Raw genomic sequence first — 21,122 nt, 5'->3', positions numbered from 1 at the left:
AATAAAATTAGGGTGCCTGGGTGGCTCAGTGGGTTAAGCCTCTGCCTTCAGCTTAGGTCATGATCTTAGGGTCCTGGGATCGAGCCCCATGTCAGGCTTTCTGCTTTCTTTCTGCTCTCTTTCTTCCCCCTCTCTTTCTGCCTGCCTCTCTGCCTACTTGTGATCTCTCTCTCTGTCAAATAAACAAATAAAATCTTTAAAAATATATAATAAAATTGAAAACCACTGAGCAATACCTGCCTAATACAATTGGAGACACTCTTCCTAGAAGAGAAAAAGATTATTCCGAGGTTACTGGGGCAAGACCCAGGTCCAATTTCTGGCCTGCTGTTCTTGGTTGGTTGCTCCTAGATAATTGTGTAGCTCCCTCTACCACAAGAAGACTATTTCTACCCCATTGCTGCATTGATCTTCTCCTCTCCCAAGAATAGTTCCGTTTGTAGCACCTGAGGCAGAGCTAGAGGCCACTTGATTTCTTGGATGAAATAAATGAAAATAGGTAAGCCATTGGAATCTCCTTCAACCTTTTTTTTTTTTTCCTTTTAGTCTTAATAAAGAGAAACTTGGAAGGGTAAAAAACAGTGTACTAGTAGTTGGGGAGACGTGGGTTCTAGTCCTGTCTTTCATACTTGAGCAAATTGCTATTTACCTCATTGAAACTCCATTTCTCCCTTCTGCAAAACAGGACTTGTCTATGCCCTGTCTTCCATATAGAATTGAATTAGGTGAGATAATGCATATGAACAAGTGTCACTTAAGCTGTAAAGCATTGTGTACCTGGGGCTAGGGTTATTACTGTATAAGAGTAAACCAGGCACCCTGGAAGAATCTGGATTGGATAGGTTGCACAAGAAAAAGAACTAAAATTTATCAAACATCTAATACACACTAAGTGCCAAGCCAGATTATTTTCTTTTTTCTTTTCATTTCTTTTCTTTTTTTTATGTTATATTAGTCACTGTACAGTACATTAGTTTTTGATGTAGTGTTCCATAATTCATTGTTTGCTTATAATTCTCAGTGCTCCATGCAATATGTGCCCTCCTTAATACACATCACCAGGCTTACACGTACCCCCACACCCCTCCCCTCTGAAATGCTCAGTTTTTTTCCTATAGTCCATAGTCTCTCATGGTTCATCTCCCTCTCTGGTTTCCTCCTTTCATTTTCCCCTTCCTTCCCCTAATGTCCTCCATGCTATTCCTTATGTTCCACATATAAGATAAATCATATGGTGATTGTCTTTCTCTGCTTGACTTATTTCACTTAGCATAATCTCCTCCAGTTCCAACCATGTTGATGCAAAAGTTGGGTATTCATCCTTTCTGATGGCTGAGTAATATTCCATTGTATTTATGGACCACATCTTCTTTATCCATTCATCTGTTGAAGGGCATCTTGGTTCCTTCCACAGTTTGGCTATTGTGAATCTTGCTTATATGAACACTGGGGTGCAGGGGCCCCTTCTTTTCACTACATCTGTGTCTTTGGGGTGAATACCCAGCAGTGCAATTGCCAGGTCATAGGGTAGCTCTAAAACCTCCATACTGTTTTCCAGAGTAACTATACCAGCTTGCATTCCCACCAACAGTGTAAGAGGGTTCCCCTTTCTCCACATCCTCGCCAACATTTGTTGTTTCTTGCCTTGTTAATTTTGGCCATTCTAACTGACATAAGGTGGTATCTCAATGTGATTTGGATTTGAATTTCCCTGATGGCTAATGATGTTGAACATTTTTTCATGTGTCTATTGTCTTCTTTGGAGAAGTGTCTGTTCATGTCTTTTGTACATTTTTTGACTTGATTACTTGTTTTTTGGGTGTTGGGTTTGAGAAGTTCTTTATAGATCTTGGATACCAGCCTTTTATCTGTAGTGTCATTTGCAAATATCTTTTTTTTTAAGATTTTATTTATTTATTTGAGAGCAAGAAAAAGTGAGAGAGAGTGAGAGAGAGAGTGAGTGCACAAGTGGTGTAGGGGCAGAAGGAGAAGCAGATTCCCTGTTAAATGGGGGGCCCGACGCACAGCTCAATCCCAGGATCCTGAGATCATGACCTGAACTGAAGTCAGAAGTTTTATCAGTTGAGCTACCCAGCCTCCCCAAGCCAGGTTTTTTCTTAAAAATAAAGGAGTTGATGGTTGTTCTCATTATAATCCTGTGAGGTAGGCATTATTACTCCTATTTTACTTGTAGGAAAATTGAGGCTTCAAGAGAACTATGGACTTGCAGTGTCCCAGGGTCTCCCTCCAGAGCTCAGACTGTCAGATATTTGTGAAGAGACCCTAAGAATGTGCTTTGGTTTCAATTGGGGCTTTCTAAGCCATTCCCTGCCTCACTCCAGCCTCTCTCATGAGGTAGTGATGGGACTTTCTTTTGCTTTCATATCTCAGTCCACAGCATTTTACCTCCAGCTTTCCTTGGCACCAGGCACATTTAGGTGCCCTTGTTTGGCCTTTAGCTAATGGGGAAGCCCTCAGAGTCAGCAGTCTTTTTTATTGACAAGAGGGGCTTCCTACTCCTTTGGGGTGCTGGCAAGGAGAGTCGGATTTGTTGCTCGTCAGACAGACCTGGTCAAGATTATGAAGCTAGAAGATGGCAGTTGTTTCTTTTCACTGAGGCTCAGTTTCCTCATTTGTAAAATGGGGCTAAAGATTCTTACCTGCATGTGTATCATGTGCTGGTAAATATTTAAAAACAAATTTTCTGGTGAAGTCAAGGTTTATACTGTTTACTGATCCCCATGGTGTAAATACTCTCACCATGGCTGTATCAAAGGTACCAATGTGAAGTCCTTGAGGGAGGAACTGTAAAGAGATGCACATAATCAGGACTAGTGTGAGCTAGTTCCAGTGCACCATTATTAATCACACCTGTCTCAGCTTCCACCCTCATCCTCCCCATATGCTCACATCTCAAAGCAAATATAGGACCCTCTCACCATGTCTCTTCTGTTCTCCCAAGTTCCCAGAGCATCCAAGAAAGGGAGAGTATCATTTAAGGTGCTCCTTGCCTAAAAATTCTCCCAGGAAAGAGTGAATATAGAGTATTTTAGGGACAGAGAACTCAAGAAGGCTTTGATTGGGACCCTAATTAGAACATTCTGATCAATGTGTTTTGGCTGGTGAGGTATCTGCATCAGTTGTTTTCTTCAATTGTATGATTTTTTAAAAGATTTTATTTATTTATTTGGGAGGCTGAGTGATCCAGTGTCCAGTGGCAACTGTCCAATCAATTTATTTATTTATTTGAGAGAGAGAGAGAGAGCATGAGCCAGGGAAGAGGCAAGGGAAGGAAGAAACAGACTCCCTGCTAGGCAGGGAACCTGATGCGGGGTTCAATCCCAGGACTTCAGGATCATGACCTGAGCTGAAGGCAGATGCTTAACTGACTGAGTCACCTAGGTGCCCCTCCCATTGTCTGATTCTTAACTAGATGTGAGGATGGTGGAAGGCTCTGGACAATCACCTAAGCATTTGATCATTCCAGAAAGCATTTAGATTTCTGTTTAGAATTCCAAAGTCTCCCTCTCCAACCCCTCATCTCCTCTCAACAGTGTCTGTGGCAGGTGAAGTTTCTTTAAATTTCCTAAGGGATAAGAAAAAAAAAAACCCACTAATTCCTAAGATCCTCTTCTGTCTGTTTCAGTTTGGAATGGGGTCCAGTATTCTGTGTTTTTAAACTAGTGCCCCTAATGATGCTTACGATCAGTTAGGTTTGGGAAACACTGCATTAGGACTGCAGGACACTCTGCCAGGTTGGCATCATTATGCCCATTTTGCAGATGAGAAGTTGGAGAGCTCATGTCTTAATTGGTAAAGTTGGAGCTTGCATATAGTTTCAGAATACAAAGCTATGTTCTTCCTACAACAGAAGCATTGCTTTAGGGCATGATACTATCTCTGGTGGTGGGGAGTGATACCAGCTAGCAAGGGACAAGGATAATCCCTGCCCTATTTTACAAATAGGGAGACCAGGTTGCAGTGGGATTTGGCAGCAGTAGCAGGACTGTTTGCATTGCTAATCTTTTGTGGAGGTGGGCTGCATTCAATTTTGGAGAGCTGTTCACCAGGCCCAGTAGCCTAAATGTCTCCATAGTTGTTCTCTACTTGTGTTTCCCTTCCTTCAAGCATCCATCTAACCATAATAACACTAGCCCGTGAGAAGGTTGGTTCAGGGAACTGTATTCCATGACAGTTTCCCAAATCTGGCTGAGCCTTAGAATTATCTGAAGTTCTTAACTTCTGATGTCCATGCCCTCCCTCTTATATAATAAATCAGAATTTCTGTGGGTGAGTTCAGGGTATGTGTATTTCAAAAATTTCCTTAGGTGAATATGATAAGCCAGTTTACAGATACAGCTTGTGATTTTTCTGGATACCAGCTGAAGAAAGTTTGGAGGTCCTGGTGGGTTGTGTTGAGGGGTAGGGAGTTGTGTATTTTGGTGAAACTTGATTGGAAAAAATGGGAAGGCAGAGCCCAGCTTAATGAAAATCAGGCAGCCTCTATAAAGGACAAGGTAGCATAGGTGCTTTGTTGTGTTCTACCTCTCCCCAGGACTTTGCTTCTTGGGGAAAATCCCCATTCCTCCCAAGAGAGAACATATTTAAAATAATGCATGCAAGGATATGCATGTGTGTACCTGATGTGCATGGCTTCACATTGTTAACCAACTAGAATTCTAATCACATTTTAGAGTTTGTCCCCAAAGTGCACATGTCCTTTATGCTGAAAGGGCTTTCTGGAGGTCTTCTTGGGTAGCCCCTAGACCTCTACAGTTGGACACATTTTCATTTTAAATCATTTCTGAGAGGTAGGATATCTGTAATAACATGGCTAAAAATGTGGGGTGCCTAGGAGGCTCAGTTGGTTAAGCGTCTGCGTTTGGCTCAGGTCATGATCCCAGGGTGCTGGGATTGAGCCTTGCCTACGGTATTGAGCCCTGCATCTGGGCTCCCTGCTGACCAGGGAGTCTGCTTGTTCCTTTCCCTCTGCTCACTCCCTCTCTCTCAAAGAAATATATAAATAAATAAAATATTTTAAAAATATACGGTCAAAAGGGAGGGATTAGTAGTCTTCCCATTCTACTTGTGATGTGCTATGTATTTTCATGTCTCTTATTTTAACCTAAATCTCCCAATGACCTTGTTGTGAAGTTGATATTATTAGACCTGTTTTATAGTTTTGGAAACTGAGTTTTAAAAAAAAGGGAGGTGAAAGAAGCTGCAAAGCCTTTTTTTGTCATACCATGCTTCACTCCTCAAAGAGCTGAGACAATTATTTCTGGGACAAGGACTCTAATTTTGTGGGTTTTCCAGATACTGGGTTTTAGCTCTTGGCTTACCAATAAGGTTGGCAGAAAGCAGACCTTAGCCTACCTCTGGGGTTAAAAACAGCTTTTTGACTTGGCCTAGAAGCCTCCTCCTGCCCCTGCTGAGTCAACTGATCCTGGCTTCAGCGATTTTTAATACCCAGGAGCATAAGACAGGGAAGAAATCCCATGAGTATTAGACAGAACTCAGGCTGATGCTTGGATCAGCCCCAGTGTGCTTCAGAGCTGTGATGCTGGAGATTTCTGGGGTGGGTTCCTAATCAGAGAAAGTAGAGCCCGCTTCTGGTGCCCTGGGCAGACCTGGTATCTCCAGACAGCTGCAAATGCTCCATGTTTCTAGCCTACAAATACTTCTTTTTACATTTGCAGGTGGGAAGCTGGGTCAAGCATGGAACTGATGTGAAAGACTGAAATCCAGCTGGGTGTAGTCCCAGAGAGGGGCTTTGGCCATTTGGGAGACTATTTTATTAATGATGGGTCCTGTTCTCTTTTATTTCAGCAGCTTCAGAGTTTTATGGGAATCGAGGAATCTGTTGTTCTTAGCTACTTAGATATAAATCTGTTCCTGAAATTCCATGCCTCTTTGCCTGTTGCATCCCACTCTCTCCTCACCAGATTCTGTTTCAGATCTTGGCTGTGTCTGCTGTCAGGGAACTTCCCAATCAGTTGCTATCCCAAGTTTTTGCAAAAGAAGCTGTCTTAGAAACAAGGATCTTTGAGTTTTCTTCTATGGTGTTATGAAAGGTTTAGTTTCTCTAGAATCAATGTTGGTGAATGTCTCAGAGTCTGAAAGTTAGACCTGCCTTCTGTTGAAAGCTAGACTTCCTAACCATGCCAGCTTGGGGTTTTTCATGGAAGCAAGATGGCCCAGCTTCCTTCACATAGTCTTCATAGTCTTCAGCAGTGGTTCACCTGAGGTATCTACTGTTTTTAAGTGCCAGGGCGGTTCTATAGCTTTTTAAATGGCCACTAAATTAAGATCCAGCTTTTTATCCCTGATCTCAGGCTACCTAGCAGCTATATGACTCTGGGACAATGCCTCTCCTTTCCTGGACCTCAGTTTCCTCAGCTGTTATGTTGCAGAGTTTGAACCAAATGATCTCTAAGGTTCCTTTCAGGTCTGACAGTTTGGGATTCTGGTCTGTTTGTTCTGAGAGCAGGGATGAGAAGTTCAGAAGGATGCTATTCTGCAGGAGCCAGATGAGAGACTAGAATGAGTGGATTTTAATTTTGAGGAACTGTTAAGAGGAGGAATGGCTGTGCTGAGGAACTGGTTGGGCAGTCTCTGTAACTAAGAAGGAGAGATGAGCTGGGGTAGGGGTAAGGGAGTAGGTATTGTTTGATCCTGGAGTATGGTTTGGCTGAGCTGATTTTGAGAGTAAGTCCTGGAGTTAGGTGCACATAGTGAAAAGTTTACTTTCTGACCTTCATGTGTTGAGAGGGGGACTCTACCTCAGTCTGAGCTTGATTTGAAAGGTCATACAATTAAGGCTAGATTAATTGGGGAAGCCGCAGCTTGCTAAGGTAGTCTCATTGTATCTGACCTTTGCAGCTTTGGCCTCTGCTCTGAACTCTCAGTCCCATAGTGATTAGATATGTTCTCATTGCTAAGAGAGATTAGTTACATGTGGGGTTACTTCCCCAAATATATGGTGAATTGTGGAGTAACACCCCATTTCTAATATGTACTTATCTCCCATTGATTCTTGGGGAGCTTTGGGAGGGCAGGACTGAGTCAAAGCAAGTAAAAGGAATCCTTGTCTCCCATGGTCTTTGCAGCACTTGAAGTAAAGAAGTGCTGACCCATTAAGATACGAGTATAGATGGGGTTGGATATAGCTCTCCTTTGTGGAAACTACTGGGAAAAGGCACAGGCACGGGAAGGGTTAATCCCAGGCAAGTGTTGATGGCTGTGTTAAGGGTCTAGAGATGGGCAGGAAGAGGTCAGAACAGATTACTGTTCCAGGTACCATTTCCAAGTCAACAGTGGCTGAGTTGCTGGGAAGTAAGTGAGTCAGTGGAAGAGGGGAGGGGGGAAGGAGAATACCTCCTAAGCTGGAGATTCAAAGCAACCCTTGTTTCCCTCCTTATGGAAAACAGCTGCTTGAGGCAGTGCTGTCATTCCAAGAAGCAAGACAGACCAGGCCTTGCTCTGCCCTGCCCTGGCCTTGCCTCCGTTCTGGCAGCAGGAAATGTTTGGTGCTGGAGCCTAAATAGTGGGGATTAGGTAGTTTGAGTAACACTGTGGTGACTGTTCTCTGTCCAGTGGAGAGACTGAAGTTCTGAGGTTGCCCTGGTAAGGTTTATCCTGCTTTGTCCCCCTTTCCCACTTGCCTTTGTCTTCTTTATACCAGCAGCTCCACAGAAATGCCAGAGCCCTTGAGAATGGGGAGGTGGCAATTGGGGGTGAGGTCATTGAGCTCAGACACAATTGGGCTGACTCACAAGCTCTGCCCCTGTGAGGGGGCCTTCCCAAGGAGTGTTTCCCAGATGTGCTCAGGCTTCCAATGCCAGAGTGTTTGGTCCTTGGCCAAAAGAGTTGCCAAGGCAGTGTCTGAAGACAGCAGTGAAACCAGCATGACCAGAGAGAGGAGTGAAGTCATGGAAGGAGCTCTGGGAATGTCTAGAGAAGACCTTCCTTGCTTGCTGGCTGAGTAAATTTGGCTTCAGTGATATAAAGTGGGGCTGTGGATGATGGGGCTTGGCACATAGTTGGTATTCAGTAATTGTTCATTTCTATCCTTCTGTCACCTGCTTCTGTGTATTTCAGTTTCATCATCCATGAAGTGGGGCCAGTAATTTTTTTTAATTTATTTTTTATTTATTTTCAGCATAACAGTATTCATTATTTTTGTACCACACCCAGTGCTCCATGCAATCTGTGCCTTCTCTAATACCCACCATCTGTAATTTTAATTCTTTCTGGTTTACATGTCCATGCTTCAGGCAAGTAACTTGTGGTTATTTAACTCTCTCTACTTGCTGCTCTGCCTCCCCCAAATTTCTTTCCAGGGAAAGCCATCTTGAAGTTCAGCGATATTGGACAAATGAGGGGAAACATTGCCCTGATCTCCTCACTGTGTGGTTTGGCTACTGCTTACCTGGATGTTGTTGGCTCTAGGAAAAGAGAGGGTTGGTCCCTTCTTTGAAGCTGGCCAGGCCCAGAATCCAAAGTACCCCAGCTGCTGCAGCATCTGCCTGGTTATTTTTGTTTTCTAGGTCAGCCACCTGGGGACAGAGGAGAGATCCCAGGTTCCTGACGGCTTTGGATGGCAGATCACTAAGATTTGTTTGTTAGTCTCCAGTGAAGGACATTGGTGTGGAAAGTGTCTGTGTTCAGTTGTTCAATAAATAACAGTATATTTATTGTTCTTGGGCTAGAGGTGGGGAGGCTAGTGTATGAGAGGATGACACCGTCCCTACCACAACCAAACTTTTTGTTCTTGTTCCTTAAACCCTTAGTGTTCTCCAGAGACACAGTCTTTAAACTCAGACTGCGGCTAGATCCTCAGGGACAGGGTTTGAAAAGGATTTAACTCTCTACATATTGAAATGATACCCCACCCAGGCCAGTTCCTCTACTCCTGCCAAGCTGAGGGGCTTCCCAGGAAATTTCTGCTGACTTCAGAGGTTTTATTTTCAGGTTCTTGCCTCTCAAACAAGATAACCCTCTTCTCACTGAAATTGCAGAGAACAGGCCTCAAAGGAAGGCAGTGGGTACCTAAGTACTAGGGTGAGAGTCCAGTGGGCCCTGTGTATCAGTGGGTCTGGGCATGCAGCTTATTTTACACACTTGGGTTCCAGATTATTCTAAGGGAGAACAAGGGATCTTCGTTGAACAAGACACCTGTTCTACCTATCACCTTCAAGCCCCAGCTGTGTTATTACCCTTATTCCCCCTCTACCTCTGACATACAGAAAACAGGAGAGTACAGACCAATGACCCTGTCCTCATGACTCACATTTTCTTCTGAGTTAAGTGGTGGCAAGAATAGACGTCCCTTTGTGTTTGCTTTTCTTTCTATTTTTTTAAACCTAAGATTATTTGTCCTCAGTGAAATTCAGGAGATATTAGACTGTTCTCCCTAGAGTAACAGCTACTGTGGAAATGGCAGAAACCCTGGACAGGAATTCTGGAGAAGTAGTTTCTAGTTTGGTTTCAGCTAGACATCTTTAGATTTTAGAAGAGCCCTTGTTCTGGGGTCATGCTCTATTTAGGAGGAAGGAAGCATAGACAACACTAATGTGTATGACATTCTTATTCCTAACCCAGGCTACGTCCTTTTCTACCAATTGATTTATTCAAGAAACATTTATTTAACAAATATCTGACTTAAATATTTGGACTTCTGAACTAGACCCTAAAGATGTTACATTGGCATGACCTGTGATTAATATGATCTGTGATTAACACTGGCTTATTTACTTTGAAAATTCTTCCCAATAGTGCGAAATAAAGGGGACTCATAGACTATGGAATATTTCCTTGGAATCCTACCTCTTTCATCAGTTTCTTCCCTGGGCACTTTCTTCAAAAAGCATCATTCTGAGTCTGCCCCACTCTGCTCAAAGCCTCAAAGATGGCTGGCCTTCCAATAGGTTAAGGCCCAGCTCTTTAGTATAAACCTCAAGGCCCTCCACTTAGCTTCCCAGCCTCTCTGCCTACACTTCACTGTGTAGTCCACATTCACCCTGAAGTAGATCTGCTTCTCAATGGGCCATCTCCATTCCTGTCTCATTCTGGGCCATTGCACATACTGATTTCTCTACCTGGGACATTTGGATGTTCTTCCCCCTATCCCACAATCTTTCTATATTTCTTTCTTTCTCTCCCTCTCTCTCTCTTTCTTTAATACAGCTTATCCTTGTGGACCAGTGCAAATATCACTTTGAACTGTGGTTTCTTATCACCACAAAATGTTTCTTTTGTTCTGCTATGGCATTTCTCAGGGTCTTCCTTGTATAGTATAGTTTTCCTATTATTCAATAAGTGCTTCGGGGTCAAGGACTGGTCCTAGAGCTCTACTCTAATCATAGTTCCTTAAATGTTTTGTTCCATTAATATTGGGTGAATTGAAATAAATTTATAGGGAGCTCCTTAACTTGGAATTTTTAGGCCTCCATAGGGGTCCATGGATATAATCTGAAGTGGGAAAGATCTATGAGAGTGGATTGAGAAAAATTACATATCTGTTTGTACTAACCTCTCACTGAGATTTGGACCTCCTTCAATTATGAATATAAGTGAAATTGCACTACTAGGCATTTACCCCAAAGATACAGAGGTAGTGAAAAAAAGGGCCATAGGCACCCCAATGTTTATAGCAGCAATATCCATAGTAGCCAAACTGTGGAAGGAACCAAGATGCCCTTCAACAGATGAAGATAAAAGAAGATGTGGTTCATATATACAATGGACTATTACTCAGCCATCAGAAAGGATAAATACCCACCATTTCCATCGACATGGTTGGAACTGGAGGAGATTATGCTAAGTGAAATAAGTAAAAAAAAAAATAAGTCAAACAGAGATAGAGCATTATCATATGGTTTCACTTATATGTGGAACATAAAGAATAGCATGGAGGATATTAGGGGAAGGAAGGGAAAAATGAAGGGGGAGAAACCAGAGAGGGAAACCAACCATGAGACACTATGGACTACCGGAAAAAAAAAAAAAAGAGGGTTTCAGAGGGGAGGGGTGTGGGGATATGGGTGAGCCTGGTGATGGATATTAAAGAGGGCAAGTGATGTAATGAGCATGGGGTGTTATATACAACTATTGAATCTTTGAACACTACATCAAAAACTAATGATGTATTTATGTTGGCTAATTGAACATGATAAATAAAAAAAAGAAAAGAAAGATACAAGCCCCAGAATCTACAAAGGAAAATAATGACAAATTAATTATGTACAAAATACTATAGGAAAAAAATGTTAGACGATCTAACACAAATAGCCGGGAAAAAATATTTGTCCAACCATGACCTTAGTATATAATAGATATAACTAATTACTTAATAGATAAAGAGAACAGCCCAATAGGAAAATAAACCAAGGACAAAAAAATTAAAATGCTAATAAACATATATTTTAAAAGCTTTTATTTATTTATTTGACAGAGAGAGAGACAGCGAGAGAGGAATACAAGCAGAGGAAGTAGGAGAGGGAAAAGCAAACTTCCTGCTGAGCAGGGAGCCTGATGTGGGGCTCTATCCCAGGACTCTGGGATCATGACCTGAGCTGAAGGCAGACGCTTAACTGACTGAGCCACCCAGGTGCTCCAACATAATTATTTTTAATGAGCAAGCCCAACTTGCTGGTGTATAAACAAAATATATTTTTTTATTTTTCAAAAAAAACCCTAATATGTTGGCTAATTGAACTTAATAAAAATGTGAAATATAAAAAAACAAAAAAACAAAAAACCCTAAATGACAGAATGAGGAGAGCCTTAGAGCTGATAAAAGCATGGAGGTGCTAGGAAGGTGGCCCAGCTGGAGAAGGCAGGAAGCTCTGTATCTCTCAAACCCCTGCCTACCCTGTCCTGTGCATGTTTTCCATTTGGCTGTTTCTGAGTTACATCTGTTTATAATAAAATGAAAAAAAAAATGAATATGAACAAAAAAAGGAGTGGTAAAAATGGCAGTACCAGTGACTTTGTCACTAATGGAAATCTTAGAAACTTTTATATCACAATTTTTTGCTGAGGTTTTATTCTTATTTTATTAACTTAAAAATGTATTATTAAAGTATACTTGGTACACAGTGTTAATATTAGTTTCAAGTATACAACATAGTGATTTGGCAATTCAATACATTACTCAATTCTCTATACTATAGATTTCTCAAAATATTTCTATGCTCAATATAATGTTAAAATTACACTAATAATAACTACTAAGATACAGTGCTAGGCAATTACTTAATGTTATAAAAAGCACACATTTTTATAATTATTTAAATATAATTGGTTTCTTTGTATCACTTTATTTCATGCATTCACATATATTCTGAAAGGGGGTTGGTCCATAGACTTTATCAGACTGCCCAAAAGGGTCCATGGCACAGTAAAAAGATAAGATATAAAATCTTCCCACCTCTGGGTCTTTAGACTATGCTTGATCTCTGTATTTCTTATATTCCCATGTTTAGAACTGCTCATTTAACCATCTTCTGAGTACCTATTGAGTCCTGGGTACTGGAGAGGTAACTCAAAGTAAGACAGAAACCTTGAGGTGATAATGAAGTCCAGTGTATTAAAAGCCCTACTGGCTCTTTTCCACTTTTTCCTACCTCCTCAGTCATTGGTGTTTTGAGGTCTCCCTTGAGTCCGTTCAAGGGTGATATGAGGCTAGATGTTGAGGCCAAATTCTAGCCCATCAGGCTTCATTCTCACTACCTTATGAAGGCCCATTCTACAGGGTTACTGGATTGGCAGGAAGCCTAGGATAACACCAAGTCAAGGTGGCTAATCTTGCCTGTTGTCCCCCTCTGGGGTAATTTGCCTTACTTGTTCCTGCCTTCAGGGCCTTTCCTGTCCCATTGTCTATCTTGAAATAGATTTCCTCCCTGACTCCCTAGTGATATTTATTTACAAAGTTGTTCCCCAGGCCTGGTCCTCATCAGAATTGTTCAGCTGGCAAAATGGTATTTGGCCCCCTCTTACCCCCTAACTGACCCCTATGCCCAGGAAAGACCCAGAGATGTCAAAGACTGATTAGGTTTATGTCTTACCTACATAAACCTAATGGGGATTTGCATTTTTTATTAATTCTATTTTTAGTCTCAACTAATAGTGTAAGTAGTATATAAGCATCTTAGAAAATGTAGATTCATTTTTTTTTCAATTCAAAGAATAAAGAACACATTCATAACCACCCTAAAACCAAGCCTGACTAGTACTTGGGCATGATTGCAATAATTCTCTCTCTGTACATACTGTTTATAGAATTGAGCTCATGTAGTCTTGTTGCTTACCCTTCCTTATTTCATATTACTGAAGTATTTTCCCTGGGCATGAAATAGTCTTCAAAATATTTTTTAAAAGATTTTATTTATTTATTTGACACAGAGAGAGATCACAAGTAGGCAGAGAGGCAGGCAGAGGGGCAGGCAGAGAAAGAAGGGGAAGGAGGCTCCCTGCTGAGCAGAGAGCCTGATGTGGGGCTCAATTCCAGGACCTGAGCCTAACCCACTGAGTCACCCAGGCACCCAATCTTCAAAATATTTTATATGACCTTATATAACAAGTCAGATTGTGGCCATACTATATATAGTACTTATGAAAAATGTCCCACAACTTAAATAATTAATATTTTATTTCCTCTCATGGGGAATATTTTGCACTTTGATGTATAAAAGTTTTAGTGTATTCGTTTAAATTGAGGTTTGGACTTAGATCTGAATTCAAACCCTGTCTTCTGCTTTACTAATGATATGACTTTAGACAAATATTTCTTTCTTTCTTTTTTTTTTTTTCTTTTTTTTTTTTTCTTTTTTTTTTTTTTAAAGATTTTATTTATTTATTTGTCAGAGAGAGCGAGCGGGAGCGAGCACAGGCAGACAGAGTGGAAGGCAGAGTCAGAGGGAGAAGCAGGCTCCCTGCGGAGCAAGGAGCCCGATGTGGGACTCGATCCCAGGACGCTGGGATCATGACCTGAGCTGAAGGCAGCTGCTTAACCAACTGAGCCACCCAGGCGTCCCATCAAATATTTATTTCTTGTGGAGATAACCTTATCTACTTCACAAGGTGATTGTTGATATTAAATGGGATGGTGCACATGAATTACCTAGTGAGTAGCAAGTCTCCAAACATAAAAGCTACTGCATATTGCTCCTACTGCTACCAATACTACCAAGTTTTCAGCCAAAAGAACAAATCTTTATTGATGAAATTTCAGCTATAAATATCAGCTAAGGGTTCTATTTGTAAAAGCAGACAGTACTTTTCGAGGTGCTTGGGTGGCTCAGTGGGTTAAGCCTCTGCTTCTCTACCTACCTGAGATATCTCTCTCTCTCTCTCTCTCAAATAAATAAATAAAATCTTAAAAAAAAAGCAGATGGTACTTTTTCCAGTGGTTATAAAATTGTGTGTGTGGCTACCTATTAGTTTCACTGGGACCTGTCCCATTCCTTTTTCCCCTCTGCTGACTTGGCTTTTGTAGCATCTCTGTGCCACCCACACCTACCTTTGGTAAGGCCCCTTCTCTCTTTTGTGCTTAGAGAGACCAATGAAACATAAAAGCAAGATGTAGTAACAGTGCAAGTCAGTATATACCACCATAGACACCAGTATTGAAATGGTCATCACCTAGTGTAATTGACACCCTCGCCTCTGCATTACTATTGTTGTACAGATGAGGTGAACTAGGGCCCAGGAAAGAGATAAGACTTATCCAAGGTTGTAGATAGATTGAGACAGTTGCAGTGCTAGGCTTGGAGCCTAATGTTCTTTATCTTCCCCTTAACTTGTGTCTGCAAAGACAAGTACTGCAGATAATCCAGGCTGTGGATCAGAGGTGGGAAGAGAATGCTTTGGGCCTAGAGCTGCCTGGTGTAGGTGGGGAAGGCTTCCTGGAAGAAGTACAGTCAGCACTTGCTTCCTCTTGAAAGTTTGCTGATTTGCATTTATGTGTTTGCCCCTTGGTAAGCATTGCTCTTTGACTATGTTTTTTGTCTTCATAAGCTGGTTGGGAGCCAGGGCCTAGTTATTTTTTGTTTATTTCAGTATTCTCCCTTCCTTCCCACCAATATCTAAGTTGCTCAGATTCTTAGAACCCTAGTTCCTTCTTCTGTGGTTGAACAATATACCTGTCCCATGCTCTGCTAAGCTCAGAGCCAGACAACTAACTTGCCTCTTTTGATCTCATCCTAGATCAATGTGCGTGTGACCACCATGGACGCAGAGCTGGAGTTTGCCATTCAGCCCAACACCACTGGCAAACAGCTGTTTGACCAGGTAAGGGATGGACTATTTGTTTCTTAGTCTCTTCTACCTCTCCCAGTAGTTCCCTCCACAATGCCCACTTCTTGGGAATCTTTTCTCCTACATGCTCCTCCACGATAATTCCAAACAAAGGCTGACCCTTGCCTTAATAACAAAGGAGGCAGAGTTTAACTTTGGCAACCTGCACCTCAGATGGCTCCAATTAATCCTATCCTTGGTCCTGAACATGGTAGAAAAGAGAAGCAAGCAGAGTGTGACTCTGTGTTATATGCTCTAAAAATATTAACACATGGAACCTTCCTCTCAACTCTGAAAGATGCAAGTGATCTCTTCCCCATTTTAATAATGAGACTCAGAAATAAAATAACTTAGTGTATCTATCCAATATCTGGCTGGGATTTCAATGCTGCATTCTAGTCACTGACCTCTGTCACTTTTTTGTTTTCTTCCTAGTAGAAGGAAACAAACTTATTCTCTCTGAGGTATTGTCCTCTATGTGCATTTCCTTCAGAAGAATATTGGGACTTAGGACACCACTGGGAGTGCTAAATGCATTATGAGGGTACTTCACACCTTGCACTCATGCCATGGAAATAATGCTGATGTGTCATTCCCATCTCCAATGCAAGGGATATCCCTTCATGGGGAGTCACTATTATCAGAAGGGATATGCTATATATAATCTAATACCTGGGTGGGGGGGCCACAGAAACTTTCAGCATTCAAAGACTTTCCAGGGGCCAAGGGAACGTGCTGTCTGTGACAAGCAAAATGGGGTTTGCATCCCTTCAGGTGGGTCATTATCCTGTTTGCCTACCAGTTTCTGGTAAGTGGGGGTCTGATATTGTCTAGGATATGTTACCTTGTTGGATTTTCTAGGCCTTCTTTATCCTTTGCCCTCTGAGTCCCTTTGTTGTCTAAGAACTTACCAGAGCTGTGGAGGGAAAGGAAGAAAGGCTCCTTTGGCCTCTTCTTAGACTCCTTCCCAGACACCTTGTTCTACACATTATCCTTCTCAAGCCAAATGATTCCATTCCCTGCCTTCAACACTGGGGCTTTGTTCATTTTCATTGGAGGGAGGTAACTGTGGAGGGAGGGTGAGGAAGGCATCATTTAGAACCTGGGGCAGAAAAATTCTTGAACAAAGAGGCTTATTAACTTCAAAAAGCCACAAGGCATGGTAATTCTTTGTTCGTGTTGGTTTGATTTGTGTACTGTGGGTGTTGTTCTGTATGAAGCTCAGATGGTAGGGAGCCCTGGACAGATGGTATGCTAGTTGTGAAAGCAACTACTTCCCAAACAAAACCTTTGAGAGACTCTGAAGCTTTCATACTGGCTGGAGAGAGGAAAGGGAGAAAACCAGTGAGTTCATGACTTCTCATCTGGAAGATCAGTGTTGTTTTGAGAAATACCATTTATTGAGCACTTAATATGAACTAGCCTTGGCTAGGTGCTTTAATCCTTGCAAAGATCTTGCCTCTGACAAGTAAAAGAACATACTCTAGGTTATGTAAGCTATGCTATGTTATAACTTAGTAAGTTATAATATATATAAGTTAGTAAGTTATAATATGAAGTTTCAAATACAACTCTGCAAAACTGTAGTTTTCCCACTGTAATATTCTGTCTGGGTAAATGAGGCTGTTTGGGTCTAGAAGACTTAAGAGAAGATGTGTTTTCTGTCTTGATATTTCTGAGGGCCTGTCATAGGAAGGAGGGAGCAGTAATGTTCTGTGAGGTAAGTTGGGGAAGATCTGGGACTCCATGGGTGAAAAAGGGAAAAAGATTTGAACTCAAATAAGGAGTTGACAATCTGGCACTCTCAGGGCCAAGTCAGATCTGGATGGGAATCCACAGAGGTATGTGTTCACATGCTGTTGGGGAATACTATCTTTTCTCTCTCTCTAACTTAATGAGTGAGTCATAAGAGAAGAAGTCCGTTCTTACTGGCCTTTGAGATCCATTATTCAGGGAGGCCCTCCTGGTGGAATTGGGGCCTAGGAGGAAGGAGCTGGACTCCTTGGAAGGAATAGACAAAAGCTCTGGGCCCACCCTGGAACTCTGGCCATTGACCAGAGAGGAAGCTGACTGGAAAGGAAGCACCCTCTTTGGCATTAGTAATAAATAACAAGCAACAATGGGAAGTCATAGCTCGAGGACACACAAGACCTGGTGGGAAAGGGAAATGTGGCCTACAGTTTCTCCGTTTAACTTTGTGAGTGTGTGCACAACTAGGGAATGGAGAGAACATGTTTTGCTACAGCAGTCCTGCACTTACCACCACTTCTAAAGCCTGAGGTTCTTCAGAGGGCTCTTGGTTACCTAGGTGCCACTAAGGGGCAGTGTGACCACCATGAGTTACATTTTTGAGAACCCCTTGCCTGGCTCCACCCCCGCCAGGGGCTCTAACTCTACCTGCCTCTTGCCTTCAAGATACTGAACTCCGCAAGAAAGGTGAAATCTCAGAGCAACCATTCATTCATTTGTTCACTGACTGATTCACTGTTGACTGAAGGTCTACTGTGTCTCAGGAAAAATCTCTAGACTGTTAAATACCATCTCTGTCCTGTCTGTACCTATAGAAGGAGAGACAAGTAAATGCAATACCGCTCTCTTCCCACATGGAATAAAACACCCTTGAAGTTCAGGTTGTGTATAGAAGTGATGTATAGGGGCGCCTGGGTGGCTCAGTGGGTTAAAACCTCTGCCTTCAGCTCAGGTCATGATCTCAGGGTCCCTGAGATTGAGCCCCACATGGGGCTCTCTGCTCAGTGGGGAGCCTGCTTCCCCCCCTCCACCTACTTGTGATATCTGTCTGTCAAATAAATAAATAAAATCTTTAAAAAAAAAGAAGTGATGTACAGTGTTTAAAGTCTGGGATTTAGTGTCAGCCTTGGGCTCAAATTCTGTCCTACTTAGCTGTGTGATCTTGGATGTCTCATTTAGCCTCTTGGGACTTAAATCTTCTTAGTGAAATGGTAATCAAACTAATTTCAGAGATTTTGTGGTCTTATTTAATCCTCAAATAAGTAAAGTGTCTCGTGTATAGGAGACACTCAAATGTTTGTTGCTCTTATTAAGGGCTAAATAGGTAGTAGAAATTGCCCTGGAGGTACGGATAAGGGAGCCATTAAATCAGGAAGCTTTTCTGGCTTGGTAAAGTCTTTATGATTTGTGGATTCTGCATTGAAGACAATAACCTTTCTTCTTTTTCTTCCATTTTTATTTTATAAAATAATTAACATCTATTATTATAATAGTAATAACTCTATCTTAGGTGAAGGATTGAGTCTTACAGGGGGAAAAGGTCTATTTAAGGTTAGATAGCTAGGAAGTGGTATAGTGGCTTGAATCAAGGCATATATAATTTGTGGTTTTCCCAGAACCTTTTGTCAGCTGTGTCCTCAGTGACCTCTCTTCTCTTTGCCTGTTCCTATTCTGAGTGGAGGAAATTTGTCTCTAAACTTAGAATCCTAGCTGAGTTTGTTCTGTGCTATAGATCAGGTGGCCACTCGAACACAGGCAGTGTGGAGTAGCAGAAACAGGGTTGGTGGCAACCCCTACCAGAACTTTCCAGTTGTACATTGATTTGCTTTCAGGTAGGTAATTGATGCAGCTGCTGCCAAGCCTGTAATGGGGTCTCAGTGGGCCTCAGGTGTTTGGGCACTGATGGAGTTTGCATGTAATTTTTCACAGTTTTCCTTTTGAGGCTCCAGCCTTGCTTTCCAGTCCTGCTCTGGACTTCTGAAGTGGCTCATTTCCTCACTAGTTGGTTCACTCAGATGCATGGGGGATTCTGCATGGGCTCTGGAATTGACCTAATTGCCCTTTCCCTCCATAAACCTCAGATATAGGCCACCTTCACATGCAGAAGAGAGACAAAAGAGGGTTCTTTGTTACATTCAGATGCTCCTAGTAATTAGTGAGGATTTTCTCAGAGGCAAATCCCTTCCCCTCACTGGACCTCAGTTTTCAAGTTTATGCTTCTTGGACCCTATAATGCTTCACAGTCTGTCATGAGGGTTTGTGTTGTGTGGCTCAATAGAATTCACAGCCAGTGTCTTAAAAAACTGAAGTCCTAGTTCCTGTATGTGTATATTGCAGATTTTAGGAGGTACAGAGAGCTGTGGGATGAATTTGATTTAGTATCTTTTTTTAAAGATTTTATTTGTTTGTCAGAGGGAGAGAGAGAGAGAGAGAGGAAGTGCACAAGCAGGGGGAGTTGTAGACAGAGGGAGAAGCAGGCTCCCTGCTGAGCAAGGAGCCCAATGTGGGACTCTATCCCAAGACCCTAGGATCATGACCTAAACTGAAGACAGATGCTTAAGTGACTGAGCCACTCAGGTGTTCCTTGATTTAGTATCTTGGAGCATCACTTTTACTTATAGATGTTATCTTTTTAAAACATTGGGGTACATAGTTGTCTCCATTGGTTGAGTGTCCAACTCTTGTCCCTCCAAACTCCATCAGTGCCCAAACACCTGAGGCCCACTGAGACTCCATTACAGGCTTGGGAGCAGCTGCATCAATCACCTACCTGAAAGCAAATCAATGTACAACTGGAAAGTTCTGGTAGGGGTTGCCACCAACCCTATTTCTGGTTTGTGGGACTCAGCCCACCTGGGGTTCCACACTTAGCCACGAGTCTGCTTGAGGAGTCTCTCCCTGTGCCCCTCCCCCAACTCATGCATGCACGTGTACTCTTTCTCTTAAATAAATAAATAAATCTTAAAAAATAAAAAAATAGATATATAAGGAGTAGAATGTAAAATGTGTGCATGTAATTAAGATTAAACCTGAGGCTTCAAAGAAATTCTGGCTTTAGCTATCTACTTATATCCCGCTATCCTTTGTGTCCTCTGGGGTATATGCATTTATTATGTTCTGCTGCTTATGGATTCTTCCATAGAAGCTTTGAAAAGTGCTGGCTCATCTCAGTAAGTTGGCAGTCTGGGGTCAAAGGGAGCCAAGAAAGAATATATATAAAATTTATATGTGTGTGTGTGTGTGTGTATATATACACACACACACACACACATATAAATTTATTATTTATTTAGTTAGTTAGTTCTCAGAATGGAATGGGAAGGACCCTAGTCACTACAGCCATAAATATTGTTTCTGGAACAGGACCTAGAAAATAAGATTTCTCTTTTCTCTGGGGTGGAAGTCTCAGCCGGAAGCAAAGCTGGAAGCAAGCAAAGCTTGGCCTCATTTCCAAGTAGAGACAAGAGTTGCCTGATCAAATGATTCTCAGTACCCTGTGGACCTTAATTGGAGATTTCCTTATAGCGTGGAGTCCAGGGGTCATCTCTTATATCCTTTTTTCTTTTTCAGTCTCAATTCTGACTTTAGATCATATTTCCTTCCCTCCACATCCTTATTTCCTCACTTTGGGATTTCGTGGACGCTGAGAGAGATCGCTCATTTCTCCAAAACCCTGAAGCCTAAGGACATGGAAAATTTATATGCATCTGATTTCTTTATGTTCATAATGGAAGAGGCAGAGCTCAGAGAGATTAAATTTGCTACTGATCCTGATTTTTTTTTTTTAATTTCACTTTAACTGTTATTTGTCCAACCGCTCCTCAGAGATACTCCACATCCTGGAACGATTTTAGGTCCTGTGATCTTCCTCTCATTATAAACCTACTCATCCTTCTAGTGAAATGGACAATATGGTGCAAAAAGAGGCTAAGGAGCCCATTCTTGGGACATCTAGGACTGATTATGTAGTCTATCTGCCTTAGTTCATTTTAATTCTGGGATCTCCAAGCCTCTACAGTTGGTACAGGCAGAGGCCAGTTGCTCCCCTACCAATTCTATTCTGAGTCTGCCAT

General features: G+C 41.9%; 1 protein-coding gene across 1 annotated transcript in view; it reads left to right on the top strand.

Moving 5' to 3' along the window:
• Positions 1-21,122, top strand: part of MSN (moesin) — an 81,139-nt gene that overhangs the window by 32,527 nt on the left and 27,490 nt on the right. The window contains exon 2 of the mRNA XM_082715915.1: positions 15,211-15,294. Coding sequence (XP_082572041.1) covers positions 15,211-15,294 — 84 coding nt within the window. The remainder of the gene's footprint in view (positions 1-15,210; positions 15,295-21,122) is intronic.

The sequence above is a fragment of the Mustela nivalis genome (genome assembly GCF_964662115.1).
Source record: "Mustela nivalis genome assembly, chromosome: X".
Taxonomy (NCBI): Eukaryota; Metazoa; Chordata; class Mammalia; order Carnivora; family Mustelidae; genus Mustela; species Mustela nivalis.
Note: the sequence above shows the minus strand (reverse complement) of the source record. Positions and strands in the feature narration are given on the sequence as shown.